The 22,864-nt window shown below is 36.8% G+C and overlaps 3 protein-coding genes across 3 annotated transcripts; all 3 read right to left on the minus strand.

The window, feature by feature from the left end:
• Window positions 1-1,216: 1,216 nt before the first annotated feature.
• On the minus strand, window positions 1,217-5,700 carry LOC127655332 (C-X-C chemokine receptor type 1-like). Its single transcript, XM_052143088.1, has 2 exons — window positions 5,597-5,700; window positions 1,217-2,449 (listed from the first exon to the last, which is right to left on the minus strand). Exons 1-2 carry the CDS (start codon window positions 5,597-5,599, stop codon window positions 1,406-1,408), a joined length of 1,047 nt encoding a protein of 348 aa, XP_051999048.1. The 5' UTR covers window positions 5,600-5,700; the 3' UTR covers window positions 1,217-1,405.
• A 2,673-nt stretch (window positions 5,701-8,373) lies between these two features.
• LOC127654626 (C-X-C chemokine receptor type 1-like) lies at window positions 8,374-12,174 on the minus strand. The gene is made up of 2 exons (XM_052141852.1): window positions 12,168-12,174; window positions 8,374-11,095 (listed from the first exon to the last, which is right to left on the minus strand). The coding sequence occupies exons 1-2, from the start codon at window positions 12,172-12,174 to the stop codon at window positions 10,038-10,040; spliced, it is 1,065 nt and encodes a 354-aa protein (XP_051997812.1). The 3' UTR covers window positions 8,374-10,037.
• A 5,676-nt stretch (window positions 12,175-17,850) lies between these two features.
• On the minus strand, window positions 17,851-21,244 carry LOC127655170 (C-X-C chemokine receptor type 1-like). The gene is made up of 2 exons (XM_052142817.1): window positions 21,215-21,244; window positions 17,851-18,952 (listed from the first exon to the last, which is right to left on the minus strand). The coding sequence occupies exons 1-2, from the start codon at window positions 21,219-21,221 to the stop codon at window positions 17,877-17,879; spliced, it is 1,083 nt and encodes a 360-aa protein (XP_051998777.1). The 5' UTR covers window positions 21,222-21,244; the 3' UTR covers window positions 17,851-17,876.
• Between the last annotated feature and the right edge of the window lie 1,620 nt (window positions 21,245-22,864).

The following is a 22,864-nucleotide window of genomic DNA, read 5'->3' on the forward strand; positions in this document are numbered from 1 at the left end:
TTTTTGGAGGGTTTAAATGCATAAATGTAAAATAAAACACATTAAAACACATTAATTCTCCTGTTAACATTTGTGTCTTATTTGAGCTGTAAATTTGTTTAAATCATAACGTTTACAGTCATTATATGGTTTATTGACATTATATCGTCATGGCAATGTAGTATTAAAATTGGAAATAACTTACTAAATGATGTGTATAACTTTCTTCTGCTCAATGCAAAGACTTTTAGTAGAATATCTCAGCTCTATAGATCCATACAATGCAAGTTAACAGGGTCCAAAACTTTAAAGGTCCAAAAAGCACAAAGTCAGCATAAAAGTAATCCATATGACTCCAGTGGTTAAGCCATGTCTTCAGAAGCAATATAATAGGTGTGAGTTGTGATTGAGAAACAGATAAATATTTAAGTCCTTTTATACAGTAAATCTCCACCTTCACATTCTTTGTCCATATCACCACCTACTGGTCAGGGAGGAGAATCTATGATAAAAGGACTTAAATATTCATCTGTTTCTCAAACAAACCTATATATCTTCTGAAGACATGGATTAAACCACTAAGGTCACAAGGATTACTTTTATGCTGCATTTACATGCTTTTTGGACCTTCAAAGTTTTGGTCACCATTCACTTGCATTGTACGGACCTACAGAGCTGAGAGATTTTTCTAGAAAGAAAAAAGAAAAAAGAAAGTCATACACATCTGGGATGGCATGAGGGTGAAAATCCTGAGATAATTTTTATTTTTGGTGTGAACTAAACCTTTCTAAACAAGATTAATAAGTGCTGGAAAAGTATTGTTAAATGTTAGTTCACATTATCTAATGTCGTTAACTAATGTCAACAAATACAACCTCATTGTAAAGTGTTTGTGATATTTTGTGTTCAACTAAAATGCACCGCTTTTTGGTGCATTATACCAGGTTTGACATTATTAACTGCAAAAATGCCACTGTTTCTTGTGTGGGCCGTAACCTAACACAGGCACACCAGTTGAAATATGGAGAATGAGATTTGAGAGCTGCGGCAGAGAGGAAGATTATCACTGAATAGCAGCTTAAATTTCAGCCCGTTCTTTGCACAAAGCTATAGTATGATTTCAGAAGACTTGGAATATAGTGCAAGAAGTGGTATGGACTACATTATGATGCCTTTTGGTCCTGTTTTTGTGCTAGACAGCCACTGTTCATTATGAACTTTTGATGTATTGAAAAGCGCTGCGTAAAAGATAATGCTTATATATTCCACAGGATATAGTAAATAACAGCATGTGGGTTTTGAACAACACCAGGGTGCAAAAATATTGGAAGAATTAAATTTTTTTTGTGTGAGCTATTCAGTTAACAGAAGACAAGGGCTCTTTATACCTTTGTAAGAGGAAGTTTCATCATGAATGTTACTTTGATTACAGTGTCACTGACATTTGCCTGGAGCTTGCAGAGCTATACATTGATTCCACTCTGTATTTTGACAAGGTCTCTCTCCCCAACAGGCCTTTCTTGAAGAGAGATATGAGGAGCTGGTTGCGGAACTTCTTGCCAATGAAAGCATATAAAAAGGGGTTGATGGCACAGTGGGTAAAAGCCATAGCCTGCGTGACATGCAGAGCAACATCTAAAATGTCCCTCAGCTTGCACGTTTCCGTCATCCAACTGCCTCTCATCAGGGTGTCCAGAAGTTCGCTGACGTTCTTGGGCAGCCAGCAGATCACAAATGCCAGAACGATGCATAATATGACACGCATCGCCTTCTGCTTTTGGCTATTGTGTGAGTGACAGAGTGTGCACATAGTAAAACTGTAACAAAAAATCATAACGCCCAATGGTAGGAAGAATCCCAAGGTGTGGTGAAGAATCCGCAAGCCTAACCTCCATTGTTCAATGGTGTCTGCGGTCAGATTCTCATGACAAATGTAAATGTTCTCCATGCTCTCAGGCACAAATGCCTCACGATGCACCATGATGGGCAGGGACAACAAAATGGCACACATCCACACCACTGTGCAAACTGCGCCCTCTAGGTGGCGCTGACGAAAGAATTGGGTCGCTTTAACGATGGCCATGTAGCGATCGATACTTATGCATGCAAGGAGGAAGACGCAACAGTAAAAAGTAGCTTCTTGTATGCTGGATACCAGTTTGCACGTAACTGTGCCAAACATCCAGTGGCCTGCATGGAGGTAAGCCGCCCAGAATGGGAGAGTGAATGAAAAGAGCAAGTCGGCAATGGCCAGGTGCATCAGGTAAACGTCAGTAGATGACCGTTGGTTTTTCATGAAAAATACCACAAATATCACCACAGTGTTCCCGAGCAAGCTGAGAAAGAAGACTATGATGTAGACCAGGACCAAAACTGTGCTGTTCAGATACTGCAAGCTATCGGGACATGGTGGGGAAAATTCGTTGTATATGTCATCATCTGTAGTAGCATCCATGTTTAACAAATTAGACTGTCAAATGGGGGAAACCAGCATTATTGCAAAGCTTGTAACATGCTCCATAATTTTTATTAATTTTGACCCCGGAATGCATTAAGAGTTCATGCACTAAGGTAAAGCCAACATTTAAATGACTATATGTTTTCAACTTAATGATTGTATCATTAGAAAGCTCAGGCTTTTTACTTCAGTGCAGCCAGGGGCGGTCCTAAGGGGGGCCTGTGGGGTCCAGTGCCCCAGTGACCTCCCTAAATTTGTAGTTGTAGAATGGTTTTCTCATTTTCCTTCCTTCAGTAACCCCACATTATGCATTAGTATATATCCGAACAAATAATATTTAAAAAAGACATCAATGTTTAATGAATGCATAATAATTTTTGCTAGGTTTAGTCAAATTTAAATTTGATATTTATTGAATATTCGCTTATAGTGTGTAAGTGACTGTCTGAAAAGTCCACAGACTGTGCTAAAACGTCACTGGCTTCCAAGCATTCAATTCAATTGACTTTCATTTTCTATCTTAACAAACACGGTTATTGAAAACATTTACACATTCTAAAGGTTGTCATTTTTATTTATAACTGAAAGATTGCTTGGACACAGATTTTTTTGGTGTATGGCGTCATTTTTATATCACCACAACCTGAATTTTAAAAAGACTTTGAATTCATGATCTTGAAAATAGAAATTTTAATTTTATGTTATTATAAAATTTTGCTGTTAATTTTAAATATTTGAAAACATTTTGAGTGAATAGACCTAAAAAAAAATAATTCAGTTTGTGATGTTCAAGTTTTAATTATTCAAGGTGTGTGTGTGTGTGTGTGTGTGTGTGTGTGAATTCAGTTTGTGAAGTTCAAGTTTTAATTATTCAAGGTGTGTGTGTGTGTGTGTGAGCGTGTATTTATCACTTTGTGGGTACCAAATGTCCCCATAAGGATAGTAAAACCCGAAATTTTTGACCTTGTGGGGACATTTTGTCGGTCCCCATGAGGAAAACAGCTTATAAATCACACTAAATTATGTTTTTTGAAAATGTAAAAATGCAGAATGTTTTCTGTGAGGGTTAGGTTTAGGGGTAGGGTTAGGTTTAGGGGATAGAATATAAAGTTTGTACAGTATAAAAACCATTATGTCTATGGAAAGTCCCCATAAAACATGGAAACACAACTATGTGTGTGTGTGTGTCATCACTGTCCGATGTAAACTCAAATCTCCAAATTTTAGTCATTTTGACTATTTCCATAGACAGAATGCATTGAAATGACCAATGAAAAGATGTTTAATCAGGCTGTCTGTTTAACCAATATCTTGTAAGATTGTTTATGAGAAAGAGTTTTTCCATGCTCTTGAAATATTCATTTCTTGGAGATACGAGTTTTTCATCAGACAGCGATGATATATGTATATTTAAAATAATTTTTGAGCTGTTTCCATCGCTTTGCGTTTGTCCAAAAGAGAGATGGATTACATCGACGCTCATTTGCTCTTCCTTGCATACCCAGATGTCATCCTCAAATTTTGCCACATGAATTTCTCAACCCGTATTCAACAACCTGAATATTGAGACCTGAAATCCTCAACTTGAATAACAAAAACTTGAATTTCACAACCTGAATTTTTTTAGGTGAATTCACACAAAATATTTTCAAATATTGAAAATTAAAATCAATTTTTTTTCGATGACATTAAATTACATTTGTCAAGATCAGGAATTTGGAGGCTTTTTTCAAATTCAAGTTGATATAAAAATGACACCATATTAGTGCTATTGGTGGAATGTTCAGACGGTCCCTTGAGTTAGTACTAATTACCTTTTTGTGAGATTGTGGTCTCCAGAGAACGTGTGTAGAAGAAACCGCATGTCAAACGAATACTAAATCTACAACTAACTTCCGAAGGAAGAAGTGTGGAATTGGTGAAAGTTTCAGCGTGAGAGTCACATCTTTGGAAAAGGTGTAAATTAAGTTTATTTTAATGGCGCGATTTCCCACGTTATTATCTTTTGCAATGTACAGTGCATCTCATATGATCTGAACGCCTACACTTTTTTGTTTATTGGGCAGCTGACAAAAAAATACTTTGAGATGTTGGCACGTCCTGTGGTAAGACATGCCATCCTCCATCTAAATCTGCTCAAAACAACATTTTCTTATTTTGTATAATTAATATTAAGCATGTAGCTTTTTTATCCTCATAGTAATAATTGAGATACTACATACATACATTTAAAATTCACTTATTACACTTTTGGACCATTTAAAATGAATTGGTGAGTTTAAAAATGGCAACAATCTTATAAGAAATGGTGACCATGAACACAGTTGCTTATACTACTTAAATTCTAATATTTTCAAAATATTTACTAAAATTTGGTAAATCTTTGCTTGTCTTCAAAAAATAGCATTAAGTTAGCAAATATAGAAATAGCAGTTGTTGTTTTATGCGTGTACAGGGGACATTTAAGGTATAATGCATAAGGTATCTGCCACTGGTGCATACAAGTCAATTGTTTTCTGGGTCAGATTTAAACATTTGCAACAGAATGAAACTGCAGCACTCAAATTATATAGTATCAGTCAAGTTTGGACACACTTGACTGAATGTTTCTCATGCTATTAAACCCCTTTTGAAAAGGCTTATGCTTAAATGCTTGAAATCATTTTGTGGCTGCTATTTTGAATAATCTCAAATATGAAATAATTTTGATATGTTTACCACGTTTTTGTTCAATGCAAAATTCCAATATGTTTATTTGTTATTGTAACAGTATAAGGATGGGCAAGGAGGCGGCGGGAACCGGCTGAACAGTAAACATAACGTTTAGTCATAAAAATCAACATAAACAGACACAGATGCAGCGCGGACGCGTGCGTCTCTCTTTCTCTCGCTTGAACCGACGTCTCTGGCTGCCCTTTATCTTGTGCCTCATCACAGTTATTATGCAATTTGTATGACTTTACTATTATTCTCAATTGTGGAAAACATTAATAATAAAGCATGAGAAGGGGTGTTCAATCTGTTAACTGGTAGTGCAAACTGAAATTCATGTAAATCTGTTAATTATGATTATCAAAATATTTTAACATTCAAATCACAACAATATTCCTAATCCTCAATTTAACAGTAAGTATATCAATAATGACTTTAATCTCTTACCATTTTATCTTCTGATTTTAACGAGATTTACTGGCCTTAGGCCTGCCAAAGTCATTCAGTGTAACTCTCACAGTATTTACTGACAGGTGTCTGAGAACGATAACAAGAAGCCTCAGATAAAAATGATTAATGCAACCTTTCTTTTCTGTTTCCTTCCTGTGTGAATGATCAAGAATGTGAGTATTAGAGTAGAGATATTATCAGCACCACAGTGTCATGAGAAATTCAACATAAAGGAAATTAGAGAGACTTTCTTTAAGTGTACTGTTAGTGCTATAGGTGATAATGTTTACTCTTATTTTCACCCTTGTGCAACCTTCGGGACATATTTTTTTATTAATTTTTTTAAATGCCAACACCATATATTTTTTATTTACTACTTTTTTATTTAATACTTAATTTATTTTGGGGGGAATTTTGATTTTTCAACCTCAGTACCTATAATACTTCTATAATACTTCTATAATACACTGTGTACACAAAATAGTCACACTCAGGACCTTCAGGGCAAAAATGTCCCCACTGAAACCCATTAAAATAGCAATATTTGAAATCAGTGCCATTAAAGCATACAATCATCAATTTTATGATATTATGCTTTCATTCCGGAGCCCTGGCTTCAAAATTATTATTATTATTTTTTAAATCATTTTTTCCTCCCCTTTTCTCCAAAATCTGGTATGCCCAATGCACTCTAGGTCCTCGTTGTGGCATAGTGGCTCACCTCAATCCAGGTGACGGACATTAATTTAAAAAAATTACTCCAGTAGAAGAAAAAGTACTGACATAAATAATTACTAGAATAAGAGAGACATCACCTACATATCTTATAGAGACTGTGTCTGTTCCCCAAACTACCAAACACAAACCCCTCATTAAATAATTTAGAAAAAATAACAAAACAAACAAATTAAATATAAAAATCATATAAAGGTATGGTTACTAAATATTAGATCTCTTTCAACCAAAGCACTAATTGTAAATGAATTATTACAGATCATATTTGGGATGTGCTCTGTTTGAATGAAACCTGCCTTAAATTAATCTACTCCACAGGTTATTGTTATAAACATGAGTCTCGTCTGAAGGGCCGAGGAGGTGGTGTTGCTGCAATTTACTGTGTTAAGTTTTTGGTGTTATTCAGAGGACAGGATATAAATGTAAGTCATTTGAACTAATAATGCTTAATGTGACAAAGTCAGATTTAAATGTATTTAATGCATGGTTTAGGTCCTTATTAGCAGGCCGCTACCACTTTGTCTATGTAAATGAGTAATTGTCAAGCATGGAGTGCCACAGAGATCAGTTTTAGCTTTTCTCCTTGTTTATGCTTCCCCCGGGAGATATTATCAGGAAACGTGGAATAAGTTTCCACTGTTATGCCAACGATACACAAATTTATATTTCTTCAGAACCTGATGAGATTTCACAACTCTCCATATTAGCAGTGAATCAGTTAAATAAAAGATTGGATGGCCAGACATTTTCTTCTTCTCAATTCCGACAAAACAGAGGCACTAATTATTGGACCAATAACCTCTAAAAATAAGCTGCTAAAATATAATTTGACTCTCCTTGGATGTACTGTTACATCATCTTCAACACTGTTCGGGACACAGACACACTCACTCAGTTTAAGTCTAGACTAAAGACTCATCTATTTAGCCAGTCATACACCTAATGTATCCTCCAACTTACAATTAGCTGCCGCCATCTTGCTGTGAGTGACGCACGTCAACCAGATAAAGGTAGGGGCTAGATTAAAACGTCACCATTTTGATCAGGCCATATAGAACGATGACTGTAGTTCCATATAAGTTTGACATTTCTTTGATTTTTGTGGATAATTATTATAGATTTATTTCACAGATGAATGATGACTGATAAATGCAAGAAAGATGAACAATTAATTGCAATTTATTTCCTAATGACATCATCACAATTTAACATGTATTACAGAATTATTATTATTATTATTAATGGAAATTCTGTCATCATTCACCATCATGTTGTTCTACCATGCAACACAATAAGGAGATATTAGGAGATATTATTTGCCTGAGTCACTATTTACTTTCAGTGAATGTTTTTTTCCTGAGAATGTCAGTCCCTAACATGCTATCTAACATATTTTGTGTTCCACATAATACAAAGGGTCACACAGGTTTGGAACAACATGAGGTTAGGGGAATGATGACAGAATATTGAATTATGGCTGAGCTATCACTTTAAAGGGACAGTTTACCCAAAAAAGAAAATTCTCTCATCATTTACTCACCCTCATACCGTCCCAGATGTGTATGACTTCCTTTCTTCTGTAGAACACAAATTAAGATTTTTGAAGAATATTTGAGCTCTGTAGGCCAAATTTTTTATGCTAAAAAAAATCACATAAAGGCAGCATAAAAGTAATCCATAAAACTCCGGTAGTTAAATCCATGTCTTCTGAAGCAATGTGATAGGTGGGGGTGAGAAACAGATCAATATTTGTAAATTTTTGCTAGATATTCCTCTCCCTGCCCAGCAGGGGGCGATATACAGAGAAGAATGTTTGAACTGGTGGTGACTCTATGGTGTTTGTCCTAGAGGTCCCAAATTTGCTATGGGAACTATTCATGCCCACCCCTAGCAGTGTGCCAAATGTCATCATTTTTCTACAAACAGTTCTATGCCATAGACTCCCATTGGGGAGAAAGAATAATATTGTGAAAATGCACAGCTCACACAATTGTTAACATATGACTACTAGGAGACAAAGAGACATGTAATGACACTGTTTGTAAATTTTTATTAACTTACAAATTAGAAAATACATCAATAACAATCATACAAAACATGAATCCACTATACATTTTGCATGGAGAAGCTTTGCTCTCATTATGTCTGTCTAAAGGCCCATTACACAACTGCCTGGCCCCAGGCACTTCATGTAAAACATTGCATTAGTAATGCAAATCTAATCTAGGTTATAGTGAGGCATTTACAATGGAAGTGAACAGGGCCAATCTGTAAACATTAAAATACTTACTGTTTCAAAAGTTCACAAGACAGAAACAATATGCGTGTTAACATGATTTAGTATGATAAAATCGCTTACTAACCTTTTCTGTGCAAAGTTTTATCCAATTTTACTTAGTTGCCATGACAAAGTAATGCTATAAGCCCTAAAGCTACCACAAAAATTAAGATTTAAACAACTTTACAGCTCAAATAATACACAAGTTTTAACAGAACTAAATTAATGTTTTTATAAAATTATAAGCTTCACATTTCTGCCTTTGAACGCTCAAAAAATTGCCCCCATTCACTTCCATTGTAAGTGCCTCACTGTAACCTCCATTTATGCTTCTTCTTTTTTTAAGAAAAGGAGGGATGAGTGGAAATTTTTTGTATGTGCTAATCAACTTTATTGTGTAATTGCTGTCAATTGAGCTTAACCCAGTATATTCCTTTAACATAATTTTAGTGTGATAAAATTGCTTATCAAACTACTAACCAAATTGTAAATGTATCAAATATTAAAAATGTTGTGCCATGATGACACAATGCCTGTACACCCTGTAAGTGATTTTATCACATTAAAATCATTCTAACATATATGCCATTTTTAACTCTAGTGACTGTACTTTTGAAACATTGTGTAACGTATTTAATTGTTTATGGACTGGCTCCATTCACTTCACTTCCAGAAACGGTTCAGTGACTTGCCCAAGGACACTTTGGCATGTGGAGTCAAGGGTGCCGGGAATCAAACCACCAATCGATTAGTGGACAACCTGCTCTACCACCTGATCCACAGCCACCCCAATATTATAGGACCTATAGGAAAAGTTATACTATTTTTGACCAACAATAGCATGGCAATTACAGCATGTTTTGTTTCCATTGGTTGATTGCAGTTTACATTTATTGAAGTCCATTCTCTGTTAAAAAAACAGCATTTGATGTGCTTTGGAGGGTGTTTTAAAAGCCTCCTTTGGTCAATGAGCATTTCTTTTTATTTATTTCTTTTTTTTATTTTTCTCCCATATTTGGAATGCCCAATTCCCAATGTGCTTTTTAAGTCCTCATGGTCACATAATGATTTCAATCCGGGTGGTGGAGGACATATCCCAGCTGCCTCCCTGTCTGAGACTGTCAACCCACGCATCTTATAACATGGCTTGTGGAGTATGTTGCCATGGAGCCATAGTGTGTATGGAGGCTTCACACCCTCCACCATCCATGCTCAACTCACCACGCATTCCACCAAGATTAAACCACATTATAGTGACCACGAGGAGGTTACCCCATATGACTCTGCACGCCCTGGGGTTTGAACTAGTGAACGCCAGGGGTGGTAGCCAGCGTCTTTACCACTGAGCTACCTAGGCCTCCATTCTGGTCAACGAGAATTTCTGGTCCAACACTGGACCAGATATGGATGTTTTGTGGGGGTAGCTTACAGAAAGCTGGACGAAGAAGACGTGCTAGATCTGGAAACCGGGAAACGCTCCAGAAGTCCTCTCCTATAGAGCATTTGCTGAAACCTTCTTCTGAACTTCTCGCCCACAAAAGCGTACAGCATGGGGTTCACACAGCAGTGTAGGAGGCCTAGGTTTTCGGTAGCAAACATGGCAACATCCACAGATGTTTGAGTGTAACAGCTGAATTTAATTGCTTTGACCCTCAGCAGAGTGTCAACAATTGTCACAACATGGAAAGGGGTCCAGCATAGAAGGAAAGCCACAACCACAGCCACAATCACTTTCATGGCTCTCTGTTTCTGGAAACCCCTTGTACGCAACAGCCGTGCTATTGTTATGCTGTAGCAGGTCAACATGACCACTAAAGGTATCACAAAACCAAGGAGGTGCCTCAAAATACGAGTGGCCAGTCGCCACTCATCGGCGCTTTCTGCTTTGAAGCGTTCCGCACAAACAGTCTGTTTGGCCATATTGGAATAAAAAGCCTCGTTGTAGAGTGACGGTAACGATAGGAAACATCCCAAAACCCACACGACTCCACAGGCAACCCCGCTGTTCAGTCTCCTCTGATCCTTTTGAGCTTCCAAAGCTCGGACGATAACCATATAGCGATCCACACTAATGCACACCAGGAATAGGATGCTGGTGTAAAAGTTCACTTCTTTTACCAGTGAAACCAGTTTGCATGCGACATTGCCGAACACCCAACCATGCAGCACGGAGACTGCAGAAAAGGGCAAGATTAGGGCCAGAAGAGTGTCGGCCAGCATTAGGTTGAATAAGTAGACATCCGAAGGAGAGAGCAACCGTCTGTTTGAACCAATGACGTAGCCGACAATCAGGTTCCCTGGTATGGCCATCAGAAAGATGATAATATAAAAGACACAAAATGAAATGTGGATTGCATCTGCTATGGTGACGGGAGGACAGAGAAGCGTTTTTTCATCCACATAAAAGTCAGTGAGGTCAGTGTAGTTGTATTCTTCATCGAACATTTTACTGAAGTCATACAGACGGTGAGAGCTGTTTGGATCTTTTAGGGAACAACAAATAGAAATTATTTAAGTTAAAGTGTGTCATTTTGATAAAGAATATTAAAGGAATAGTTCACCCCATAATTTGAAATTTTCTCATAATTTACTAATAATTAACATTCACAATGCACATAAATTGTGGCCAGATCTTTGAAGCACCAAAAAGCGCAAAACATTTTTTTTTCTCCAATTTCACTTTCACATTCTGAAAGTGAAAGTGGAGATTTATAGTTAAAAAATATTAAAATAATGATCTGTTTCTCACCCAAACCTATAATATCCCTTCTGAAGACATGGATTTAACTGTGGATTACTTTTATGCTGCCTTTATATGATTTTTGGAGCTTTGAAGTTTTGGCCACCATTCACATGCATTGAAAGGACCTACAGAGCTGAGATATTCTTATTAAAACCTTTGTTTGTGTTTAGCAGAATAAAGTAAAACACATCTGGGATGGTATGAGTGTGAGTAAATGATGAGAGAATTTTCCTTTTGGGGTGAACTATCCCTTTAAGGCAATGTTGCTGTATCAGGCCGCTCAAACAAACAGAGCAATGTTTTGAGTGCAATATAGCCAGAGATAACAGAAAGTTTTTAACAGGAAAGTTACACATCCTCTTTGAAGCAATATGAAATAAGAGGTTGTGTGTTACATTAATTTGACCACAGGTCTTGGCCAAGATGGGAGACCAGATAAACCAGATTCAACCAGAGAAGACCACCAAAACACCTTAGTTTGAGTACATTTTTATATTTCAGCACGGTGTTTTCTGTAAAACCCCCTTAAGCATGGTAAAATCACTGTTATAAAAGGCAGATTGCACAACAAAAAAAGGAATGAAATTCACAATAAATCTGTTACTTTTTAAAATCTAGAAATATTTTAAAGAAAGTTGACATGTCCTGTGATTTGCTGAGCTATACTCCAAAACTATTGTAAACAGCACTCTTTTATAATTATTAGTCCCATGCATGCAGAATTTATGACTTCATTTTAATTGGAGACTACATGGAATATTTGTACTTTTATAAATTAATTTAAAAAATCATTCGGAAAGATTTGGACTTACCAGTCATTGCGACTTCTTGGTTATTGCATATATGAGAAACCACAGGATGTAAATGTTCGAGTTGTTCACTGACGGCTTCTTTATACCCTGTAAAGGGGTGTTGATATATCCTGTTTGCCCAAGTCCTAAATGTCACTCAGAGGGTACCATCCTAACTAAGATGCTCTAGTTTATGTAGTTAAATGTCAAAACCATGCTCAACATATTCAGAACATATCTGGAATAGTCTTAGATAACGCGGTTCCCTTTCGGAGGAAACTGATATCTATCTATCTATCTATCTATCTATCTATCTATCTATCTATCTATCTATCTATCTATCTATCTATCTATCTATCTATCTATCTATCTATCTATCTATCTATCTATCTATCTATCTATCTATCTGTCTGTCTGTCTGTCTGTCTGTCTGTCTGTCTGTCTGTCTGTCTGTCTGTCTGTCTGTCTTTTCTGTACTTGTCTGTACTGTCTGTCTGTCTATCTGTCTATCTTTTCTGTCTTGTCTTACTGTCTGTCTGTCCAGCTGTCTATCTATAATAGAATATCAATATTTTATATAAAAATTGAAACTTGAATCTGATGTTGCAAATTAAATTAATAATTTTGATCAAAGAACCAAACTTCATAATGTAAATCTTAATGTGCGTAATATGATTTGAAGTGATTTGTCAACATTGGAGGAAGGATTGTTCACATGTGAAAAGATGAGAGATAACTCATCATCACTAACCGCAACATCACAATCATTTCACCAAAAGGAAATTTAGCAACTCAGTCTCGCTGTGTTTGTCCTAAACAGTGTTTTTCACATGAGAATCCAGTTCCATATCATAGCCATTTTTAAATGTAGATGACAATTAGAAGTAACTTATTTTAACATATTCCTGACTTCATTGTATTGTTTAATATGTATTATATATGTGTATATTTTGACATTTGAGACATTTAAGTGAGATGTGATTTGCGAAAAATAAATCACAGTGAATCTGATCTTGTCCCCGTTCTGTTGTATTCTGGACAGGAAGAATATGGCGGTAAGGAATGCAAGAGGAGGAATGTTAAAACAGTAAGTTCAGCCATTAAAGCATAAAATCATGAATTCTATTATATTATGCTTTCATTCTGGAGCCTTGGCTTTAAAATGTAATTTTATTTAATTTTTTCACCAGATGGCGCCATTTCTCTCATGTTTGGCCTATGGAGTAAAATAAATTTCTGTTTGCTGTATTATAGAGCACCACAGACCAATTGAATAAATGATGCAGCTAAAAATGTGTGGGTGTGTTAATATGGTTTTCAGAGTGTGTTTTGTATGTGTGTATTGAGAAATGTGTGTGTTAGAAATTTATGTCTGCCATTTTCTGAAGATTTAGTCTAAGGAAGCAATGACACATGAAAAGTTTGAATTGAATACACTTTTTGACCAGTATGACACCCCTAAACACATCAGGATGGTTTCAAAATTATTTCCCATTCATTACACAAGTTAGTGCACTGTCCACTGCACCACACTGCCACAACATAGACAGTCAACAAAGGGACTACCAAGCTTAGTTGAATCACAGCAAAGCATAGTCACCGTTATCCACTTCTTATTGATGTAACTTTGCAACAAAGATGAGAATATAAATTTGATTGAGGAAAAGTCCAGCAATCATTTAGTAAGCACAATGCAAAGATCTCAGAAATTTTAAGTGCATGATTTGTTAAGATCTTTGACCAGACATTCTCACCCTGTTGACATGTCTGATTTATGACAAATAGGCATGGAAAGGTTAGAGTTAGCACACAAGTGTGGATTATTTATTTAAACATAGATGGCGCTGTCTCAAATCTGCTCAGTTATCCTGAGGACATGATGTAGATGATGGAATTTATTTTAAATCTGACAATCCTTTTAAAATATTTATAGCTTTTTAATAAAATAAAATATGGCGGAGAGACAGTATGGTTTAAATGGAAAAAAAAAACGAATGTTGTTGAAATGCCCAATACCTCAGGAATTCACAGACACCAAGCCCATGATTTAAAATATATGGGTCAAAAAAGCAATTTTTCACAATTATTTACCCATAGGGGGTGCTGTCACACTACTCTCTACACAGCTCAAATAATACACAAGTTTTAACAGAAGAACTAATCTAAGTGTTTTATAAAATTATAAGCTTCACATTTCTGTCTTTGAACCCTCCAAACATTGGCCCCAGTCACTTCCATTGTAAGTGTCTCACTGTAACCTTGTTTCTTCTTTTTTTAAGAAAAGGAGGGAGGAGTTGAACATTCTTGTGTGTGCTAATCAACTTTATAGTACAATTGCTGTCAATTGAGCTTAACTTACAGTACTGTGCAAAAGTTTTAGGCACTTATGAAAAACTTTGCAGTGAGGATTTAATCAGAAATAAATATACCCAGAATATTCCTTTAACATAATTTTAGTGTGATAAAATAGTAAACTACTAACCTAAGTGTAAATTTATCAAATATTACAAACTTGTGCCATGATGACAAAATGCCCGGACACCCTGTAAGCAATTTTATCGTATTAAAATCATGTTATATGCATATATACCATTTTTACCTCTTGTGACTGTACTTTTGAAACATTGTGTACTGTATTTAATTGTTTATGGACTGGCCCCATTCACTTCCATTTTAAGTGATGTAACCGTGATTTTTAAATAAACAAGCAGTGAGTTGAAGATATGTTTTTGTGGTTAATCAATATTCTATATATATATATATATATATATATATATATATATATATATATATATATATATATATATATATAGTATAAACACTGTAAAATATTCTAAACAGATATATATATACTTGATCATATTTTTTGGGAAGAAAATTAACGTACCCCAAGCTCTACGTCAGCGGACGATCCAATGGGTCCACACTTCCTTGAGTACATGAACGTGGCATTCAAAAAACCTTTACCCTGGTACGTAATTCTGTCTGGTGGCCATCTTTGATTCATGATGTGAATAATTATGGGAAGTCTTGCCAGGTGTGTGCCCAATCCAAGACCCCCAGAGAACTGTCCACGGGGTTGCTTCAACCACTGCCCATACCTCAAAGACCATGGTCTCACCTGTCCATCGACTTCGTCACTGACCTGCCAAACTCCAATGGATACACTACCATTCTGGTAATCATTGACCGATTTTCCAAATCGTGTAGATTTGTCCCTCTCAAGGGTTTACCCACTGCCATGGAATGCTTTGTTACACCAAGTCTTTAGGGTCTGTGGATTACCAGAGGACATTGTTTCCGATCGAGGTTCACGTCAGGTGATATACTTTGGCAGGTGTTCTGCAAACAGTTGGACTGTAATGTGAGTCACACCTCTGGTTATCACCCTCAGGCCAATGGACAGGGGGAACATCTGAATCAAGAGATTGGTAGATACCTTTGAAGCTATTGTAGCCGTGAACAGGAGAAATGATATGACTTCCTGCCCTGGGCCAAATATGCACAAAACTCCCTCACCCATACTTCTACGGGTCTAACTACCTTCCAACGCGTGCTGGGCTACAAACCCCCATGTTCCCTTGGTCAGGAGAACCTTCTACAGTGCCAGTGGTGAACAATTGGATTAGGCGAAGTGAGAGGGTGTGGGACAGTGCACATGTCCGCTTCCAGGCTGACCGGCGGAGGCATCCCCATCCCAACTATCAGCCGAGACAGAGGGTCTGGTTGTCCAGAAGGGATCTCAAGTTGTGGCTACCCTGCAGGAAGCTCAGTCCAAGTTATGAGTGTCCTTTCAGAATTATCCGTCAAATAAACCCAGTTACTTACCGTTTAGAGCTTCCTGATAATTACTGTAGCTCTCCTTCCTTCCATGCGTCCTTGCTGAAACCCATCCACCCAGAGTCTGGCTCTGGAACAACGAATTCTAAGCCTCCAACTCCATTAGAGGTAGATGGAGCCCCAGCGTATATGGTCAGAGAGATCATGGACTCAAGATGACGAGGGAGCTAGATGCAATACTTGGTGGACTGGGAGGTTTACGGACCAGAGGAGAGATCCTGCGTAGCTGCCATAGATATATTGGACCCGTCTGTGATCCAAGAATTTCATCATGCCCGTCCTAATCATCCATCACCACAACCAAGGGGACACCCCAGCAGAAGAACACTAGTAGTTGGGGGGAAGTAACATCAGAGGTTGTTACCCCTCCTACCAACCACCAGAGGGAGCCCTCTACAGAAAACAACTCTGTACCGTTACTTCATTGGGTACTTACTGTCTGAAATATATAAATACCATGCTGTTTTCATTGTCACTTTAAAAAGTGTTGCCAGCTTACCCTTCCTTACCAAGCGTTTATTCCATTGCTGATTAATTACATGTTATGACCATTGCCTGTTTTCCTGGATTTACTGCTTTTTGGATACCTCTTTGTTTTGTTTACCTTGTTGGACTATCTTTTTGGTATATTGGATTATGCTGCCTGCATAATGACTACCTCAATTTGCCTGCCGATTTGGATTGTTTGCTTGTGTTCTAATAAACTTCCTGCACATGGATCTTAACACCGTCTCCTTGGCCAGTTCATTACAATGAGTAAGTGTTTCAAACCGTTTGACCAGGTGTGTGTGTGTGTGTGTGTGTGTGTGTGTGTGTATATATATATATACATACAGTTGCAATTAAAATTATTCAACCCCCCTGATGAGCAAAACATTCTGGTGATGTGAATTAAAACACATCAACTTAAACCTCAGTAAACAAAGTACATTTTGAAGACACATTTGATCATGAGTGATTTTTGAGAGAATTCAGTTTACCCAAATTTTAAAATAAAAAATTACTATTTCTCTCCACAAATGTCAAATAAATAATATTCAACCCCCAAAGTCTATCTTTGTGGAGCATCCTTTATCCTTAATTAGAGCAAATAAATGTTTCAGGTAAGTGTTCAGGCTTCGGACACCTCTCTATTCGAATTTACACAATTCTTATTAGCAAAAGCTTCCAGCTCATTGACATTGTTTGGTTTCTGTGCTGCCACCGCTTCCTTGAAATCCCAACCAATGTTTGCAATGGGATTTTAATGATGGACTGAAAGGGCCATTTAAGGACATTCCATGACCTATCTCTGAACCAGATTTGGAATCATTTAGATTGCAACTGTATATATATCAGTGTGTATATATAATCTCTGTAAAATATTCTAAACAGATATTATGTGCTCCTCGCCAACTTTACTTTTTGCATTATTGTCACTCACAGTTTTAAAATGTCTCTAAAGATTTGTGCATCAATGTGCTTTACATTTAAATGCATGTTTATTGTTTACAAGGCAATAATACAAGTAATAGCATATCTCACCTCTCCTTGACAAACAACAATCATGCATGCCCGTATCCCGCCTTACCAAGCACCATTAAAACATTTGTCCTTTAGAACCTCAGCCAAGCAATTTTACATGCAAGTGTAGGCCTAATTCTCATAATAACTCTGCTTAGTGAAAATTTATACTAATTTTGCCCAAAAGAGGGAGGCACAGCATGACAATTAAAACAGGTTTTGTATCCATTGGTTGCAGTTTACATTTATTGAAGTCCATTCCCTGTTAAAAAACAGAATTTGATGTGTATTGGATGATGTTTAGAAGCCTCTTTTGGTCAACAAACATTTCTGGTCCACACTGGACATTAATGCTGGTCTTTCAACAGAGTGTTTTGTGGGGGTAGCTTACAGAATGCTGGACGTGACTTCTGAGGTCACAGAAGAAGACCTGCTAGATCTGGAGACAGAGAAACGCTCCAGAAGTCCTCTCCTATAGAGCAATTGCTGAAACCTTCTTCTGAACTTCTCGCCCACAAAAGCGTACAGCATGGGGTTCACACAGCAGTGTAGGAGGCCTAGGTTTTCGGTAGCAAACATGGCAACATCCACAGATGTTTGAGTGTAACAGCTGAATTTAATTGCTTTGACCCTCAGCAGAGTGTCAACAATTGTCACAACATGGAAAGGGGTCCAGCATAGAAGGAAAGCCACAACCACAGCCACAATCACTTTCATGGCTCTCTGTTTCTGGAAACCCCTTGTACGCAACAGCCGTGCTATTGTTATGCTGTAGCAGGTCAACATGATCACTAAAGGTATCACAAAACCAAGGAGGTGCCTCAAAATACGAGTGGCCAGTCGCCACTCATCGGCGCTTTCTGCTTTGAAGAGTTCTGCACAAACAGTCTGTTTGGCCATATTGGAATAAAAAGCCTCGTTGTAGAGTGACGGTAACGATAGGAAACATCCCAAAACCCACACGACTCCACACGCAACCCCGCTGTTCAGTCTCCTCTGATCCTTTTGAGCTTCCAAAGCTCGGACGATAACCATATAGCGATCCACACTAATGCACACCAGGAATAGGATGCTGGTGTAAAAGTTCACTTCTTTTACCAGTGAAACCAGTTTGCATGCGACATTGCCGAACACCCAACCATGCAGCACGGAGACTGCAGAAAAGGGCAAGATTAGGGCCAGAAGAGTGTCGGCCAGCATTAGGTTGAATAAGTACACATCCGAAGGAGAGAGCAACCGTCTGTTTGAACCAATGACGTAGCCGACAATCAGGTTCCCTGGTATGGCCATCAGAAAGATGATAATATAAAAGACACAAAATGAAATGTGGATTGCATCTGCTATGGTGACGGGAGGACAGATTAGCGTTTTTTCATCCACATAAAAGTCAGTGAGGTCAGTGTAGTTGTATTCTTCATCGAACATTTCACTGAAGTTATTCAGGCGGTGAGAGCTGTTTGGATCTGTTAGGGAACAACAAATAGAAATTATTTAAGTTAAAGTGTGTCATTTTGGTAAAGAACATTAAAGGAATAGTTCACCCCAAATTTGAAATTTTCTCATAATTTACATTCACAATGCAAATAAATGGTGGTCAGATATTTAAAGCACCAAAAAGCATATAAATGCATCCTAAAAGTAATTCATGCTACTCCAGTGGTTAAATCTATGTCTTTAAAATTGATATGACAGGTGTGGGCGGGTGCAGTTGTTGCGTTAGACTTTCTCATCGTCCGTCATTAAGACCGACAGGGACGTAAAAATTCCGTCATAATCTATTAGTAGGCCTACCCGTCATTATAATTTTCGTATTTTAATTATAATAAGACTTTTAATAGCTTTTATTTTCCCTCACATTTTCCTTTGTAATCATGAACTTACAGGACGAGCATATAGCAAATTATGCATTTGTTTATTTATAAAGAGAACAGATGGACAACAGGATACACGAGGCAGATTAATGTTTTTTCCCACCGCAGTGACAGCGGAGGCCACTAAAATATGAACAACACAGTATTACAAAAAACAAATATGATTAAAAAATGAACAAAACAACTGAACAAAACGTATTTGACAACTCAAACCTTCCGCCAAGTCGATTTAAACTGGGATGCGTAATCAAACGCATCAAGGGAGACTGATACTGAGGCAATTGTCATTAGATTTGTGTCTTTGCCTCGGACAGACGAATTCTCGTGGCAGTTTTAATTTGGTTCTGGAGGCTGAACCCACGCTCTGCTGTCACACTGGTTACCAGCAATACTTCAGCCAATGTTTTGAAGTCGGGAAACATTCCTCCCAGGGAAGCGATCAAATCCTGCAAGCACTCACTTCATGGGAGGAAAGCACTTTTCACACTCAGCTGCCTTGACGTATGTAGCGGTGACTAAAGCTATATGGGACAAAGACGTCATGCACTGAGATCAAAGACAAGACAATACTAGATAGATAGCTAATTAATATGTGCACTAGCCACCAACTGGACAGGGGGCGGGAATTAGAGTTATAAATGACAATAGATCACCGTCTGTGTAATCCATCAAAATGATGGACGGGCTTCAGATTTTTCTGTCACTGCTAAAAAAAAATCGGTCAATGACAGAATATTTTAGGTTAACGCGACCTCTGGCGGGTGTCCTTTTTTCTATAAATCTCCAGTTTCACTTCAACTTTCACATTCTAAAAGTGAAAGTGGAGATTATAGTTAAAAAATATACAAATAATGATCTCTTTCTCACCCAAACCTATCATATCCCTTCTGAAGACATGGATTTAACCACTGAAGTTGTGTGGATACATTTTTTGCTGTCTTTGTGTGAGTTTTAGAGCTTCGAAATTTCGGCCACCATTCAATTAGCTGAAAGGTCCAACAGAGCTTTGATATTCTTATTAAAACCTTTGTTTGTGTTTAGCAGAATAAAGTAAAACACTTCTGGGATGGTATGAGTGTGAGTAAATGATGAGAGAATTTTCCTTTTGGGGTGAACTATCCCTTTAAGGCAATGTTGCTGTATCGGCCGATCAAACAAACAGAGCAATGTTTTGAGTGCAATATAGCCAGAGATAACAGAAAGTTTTTAACAGGAAAGTTACACATCCTCTTTGAAGCAATATGAAATAAGAGGTTGTGTGTTACATTAATTTGACCACAGGTCTTGGCCAAGATGGGAGACCAGATAAACCAGATTCAACCAGAGAAGACCACCAAAACACCTTAGTTTGAGTACATTTTTATATTTCAGCACAGTGTTTTCTGTAAAACCCCCTTAAGCATGGTAAAATCACTGTTATAAAAGGCAGATTGCACAACAAAAAAGGAATGAAATTCACAATAAATCTGTTACTTTTTAAAATCTAGAAATATTTTAAAGAAAGTTGACATGTCCTGTGATTTGACGAACTATACTCCAAAACTATTGTAAACAGCATTCTTTTATAATTATTAGTCCCATGCATGCAGAATTTATGACTTCATTTTAATTGGAGACTACATGGAATATTTGTATTTTTATAAATTAATTTATTTAAACAAACTTGTGAAGACAAGAATGTGATAAAAAATGAGGAAAAAGTTCAAAAGAATTGTGACTTGTCACAGCACCTAAAATATTCGTTCCCTTATACTTTTAAATATTTTAACTTAAAATCTTGATATGATTAAAAAATTATAAAAAAAAAATCTCAAGGACATTGTTCAAAAATCATTCGGAAAGATTTGGACTTACCAGTCATTGCGACTTCTTGGTTATTGCATATATGAGAAACCACAGGATGTAAATGTTCGAGTTGTTCACTGACGGCTTCTTTATACCCTGTAAAGGGGTGTTGATATATCCTGTTTGCCCAAGTCCTAAATGTCACTCAGAGGGTACCATCCTAACTAAGATGCTCTAGTTTATCTAGTTAAATCTCAAAACCATGCTCAACATATACAGAACATATCTGGAATAGTCTTAGATAACGCGGTTCCCTTTCGGAGGAAACTGATATCTATCTATCTATCTATCTATCTATCTATCTATCTATCTATCTATCTATCTATCTATCTGTCTGTCTGTCTGTCTGTCTGTCTGTCTGTCTGTCTGTCTGTCTGTCTGTCTGTCTGTCTTTTCTGTCTTGTCTTACTGTCTGTCTGTCTGTCTGTCTGTCTTTTCTGTCTTGTCTTACTGTCTGTCTGTCTAGCTGTCTATCTATAATAGAATATCAATATTTTATATTAAATTTTTTGAAACTTGAATCTGATGTTGCAAATTAAATTAATAATTTTGATCAAAGAACCAAACTTCATAATGTAAAACTTAATGTGCGTAATATGATTTGAAGTGATTTGTCAACATTGGAGGAAGGATTGTTCACATGAGAAAAGATGAGAGATAACTCATCATCACTAACCGCAACATCACAATCATTTCACCAAAAGGAAATTTAGCAACTCAGTCTCGCTGTGTTTGTCCTAAACAGTGTTTTTCACATGAGAATCAAGTTCCATATCATAGCCATTTTTAAATGTAGATGACAATTAGAAGTAACTTATTTTAACATATTCCAGACTTCATTGTATTCTTTAATATGTATTATATATGTGTATATTTTACATGAATATTGTGTAAATGTATTTTTAATGAATTACAATAGCAATGCAATATTGGACAAACAGTGCTGTTCTGTGCAATTCTTAACTTTTACACGAGTATTTCTATGTACATAGAGTATTTGAGTGTAATGGCCTTCTTGTTAATGGTTTATTAATGAAAGTTATTCTAAAGTGTTCAGATTTTATTTTAGATTTAGTTAATAGTCATCAAGGTAATCTTTCTCACGGTGAGACATTTAAGTGAGACGTGATTTGCGAAAAATAAATCACAATGAATCTGATCTTGTCCCCGTTCTGTTGTATTCTGGACAGGAAGGAACAAGTCTCCTCTTCAAAGAATATGACGGTAAGGAATGCAAGAGGAGAAATGTTAAAACAGTAAGTTCAGCATTCATATTAACGGCAAGCCTAAAATCTGGAATATTAATATTTAAACCTATATGAAAGAAAAATCACAAATTACATCTATTCAATTGTTTCTCCTAGACATCAATAAAAAAGTAACCTGCTTTTCAGATTTTTCCCCAGAGAATAAAAACTGACCCCAGTAAATATCACATAATAATCTCTCCTGAATCTGCTTGGATTTACCAATATACCAAATTCTGCAGTCAAATCAGCGATTTCAAACTCATAAAACTTTCCCAAGATCAAATGATCTTACCCACTTTATTTTATAACTCTGTTCTCTAACTTTCATGTCAACGGGTCTCTCGTTTGTTTCTATACAGTTAAGGAATTTTAGAAAAACATCTTAGACCAAGCTGATACATAACTGACA

Source organism: Xyrauchen texanus, chromosome 14, assembly GCF_025860055.1.
Source record: "Xyrauchen texanus isolate HMW12.3.18 chromosome 14, RBS_HiC_50CHRs, whole genome shotgun sequence".
In the NCBI taxonomy this organism is placed as follows: domain Eukaryota; kingdom Metazoa; phylum Chordata; class Actinopteri; order Cypriniformes; family Catostomidae; genus Xyrauchen; species Xyrauchen texanus.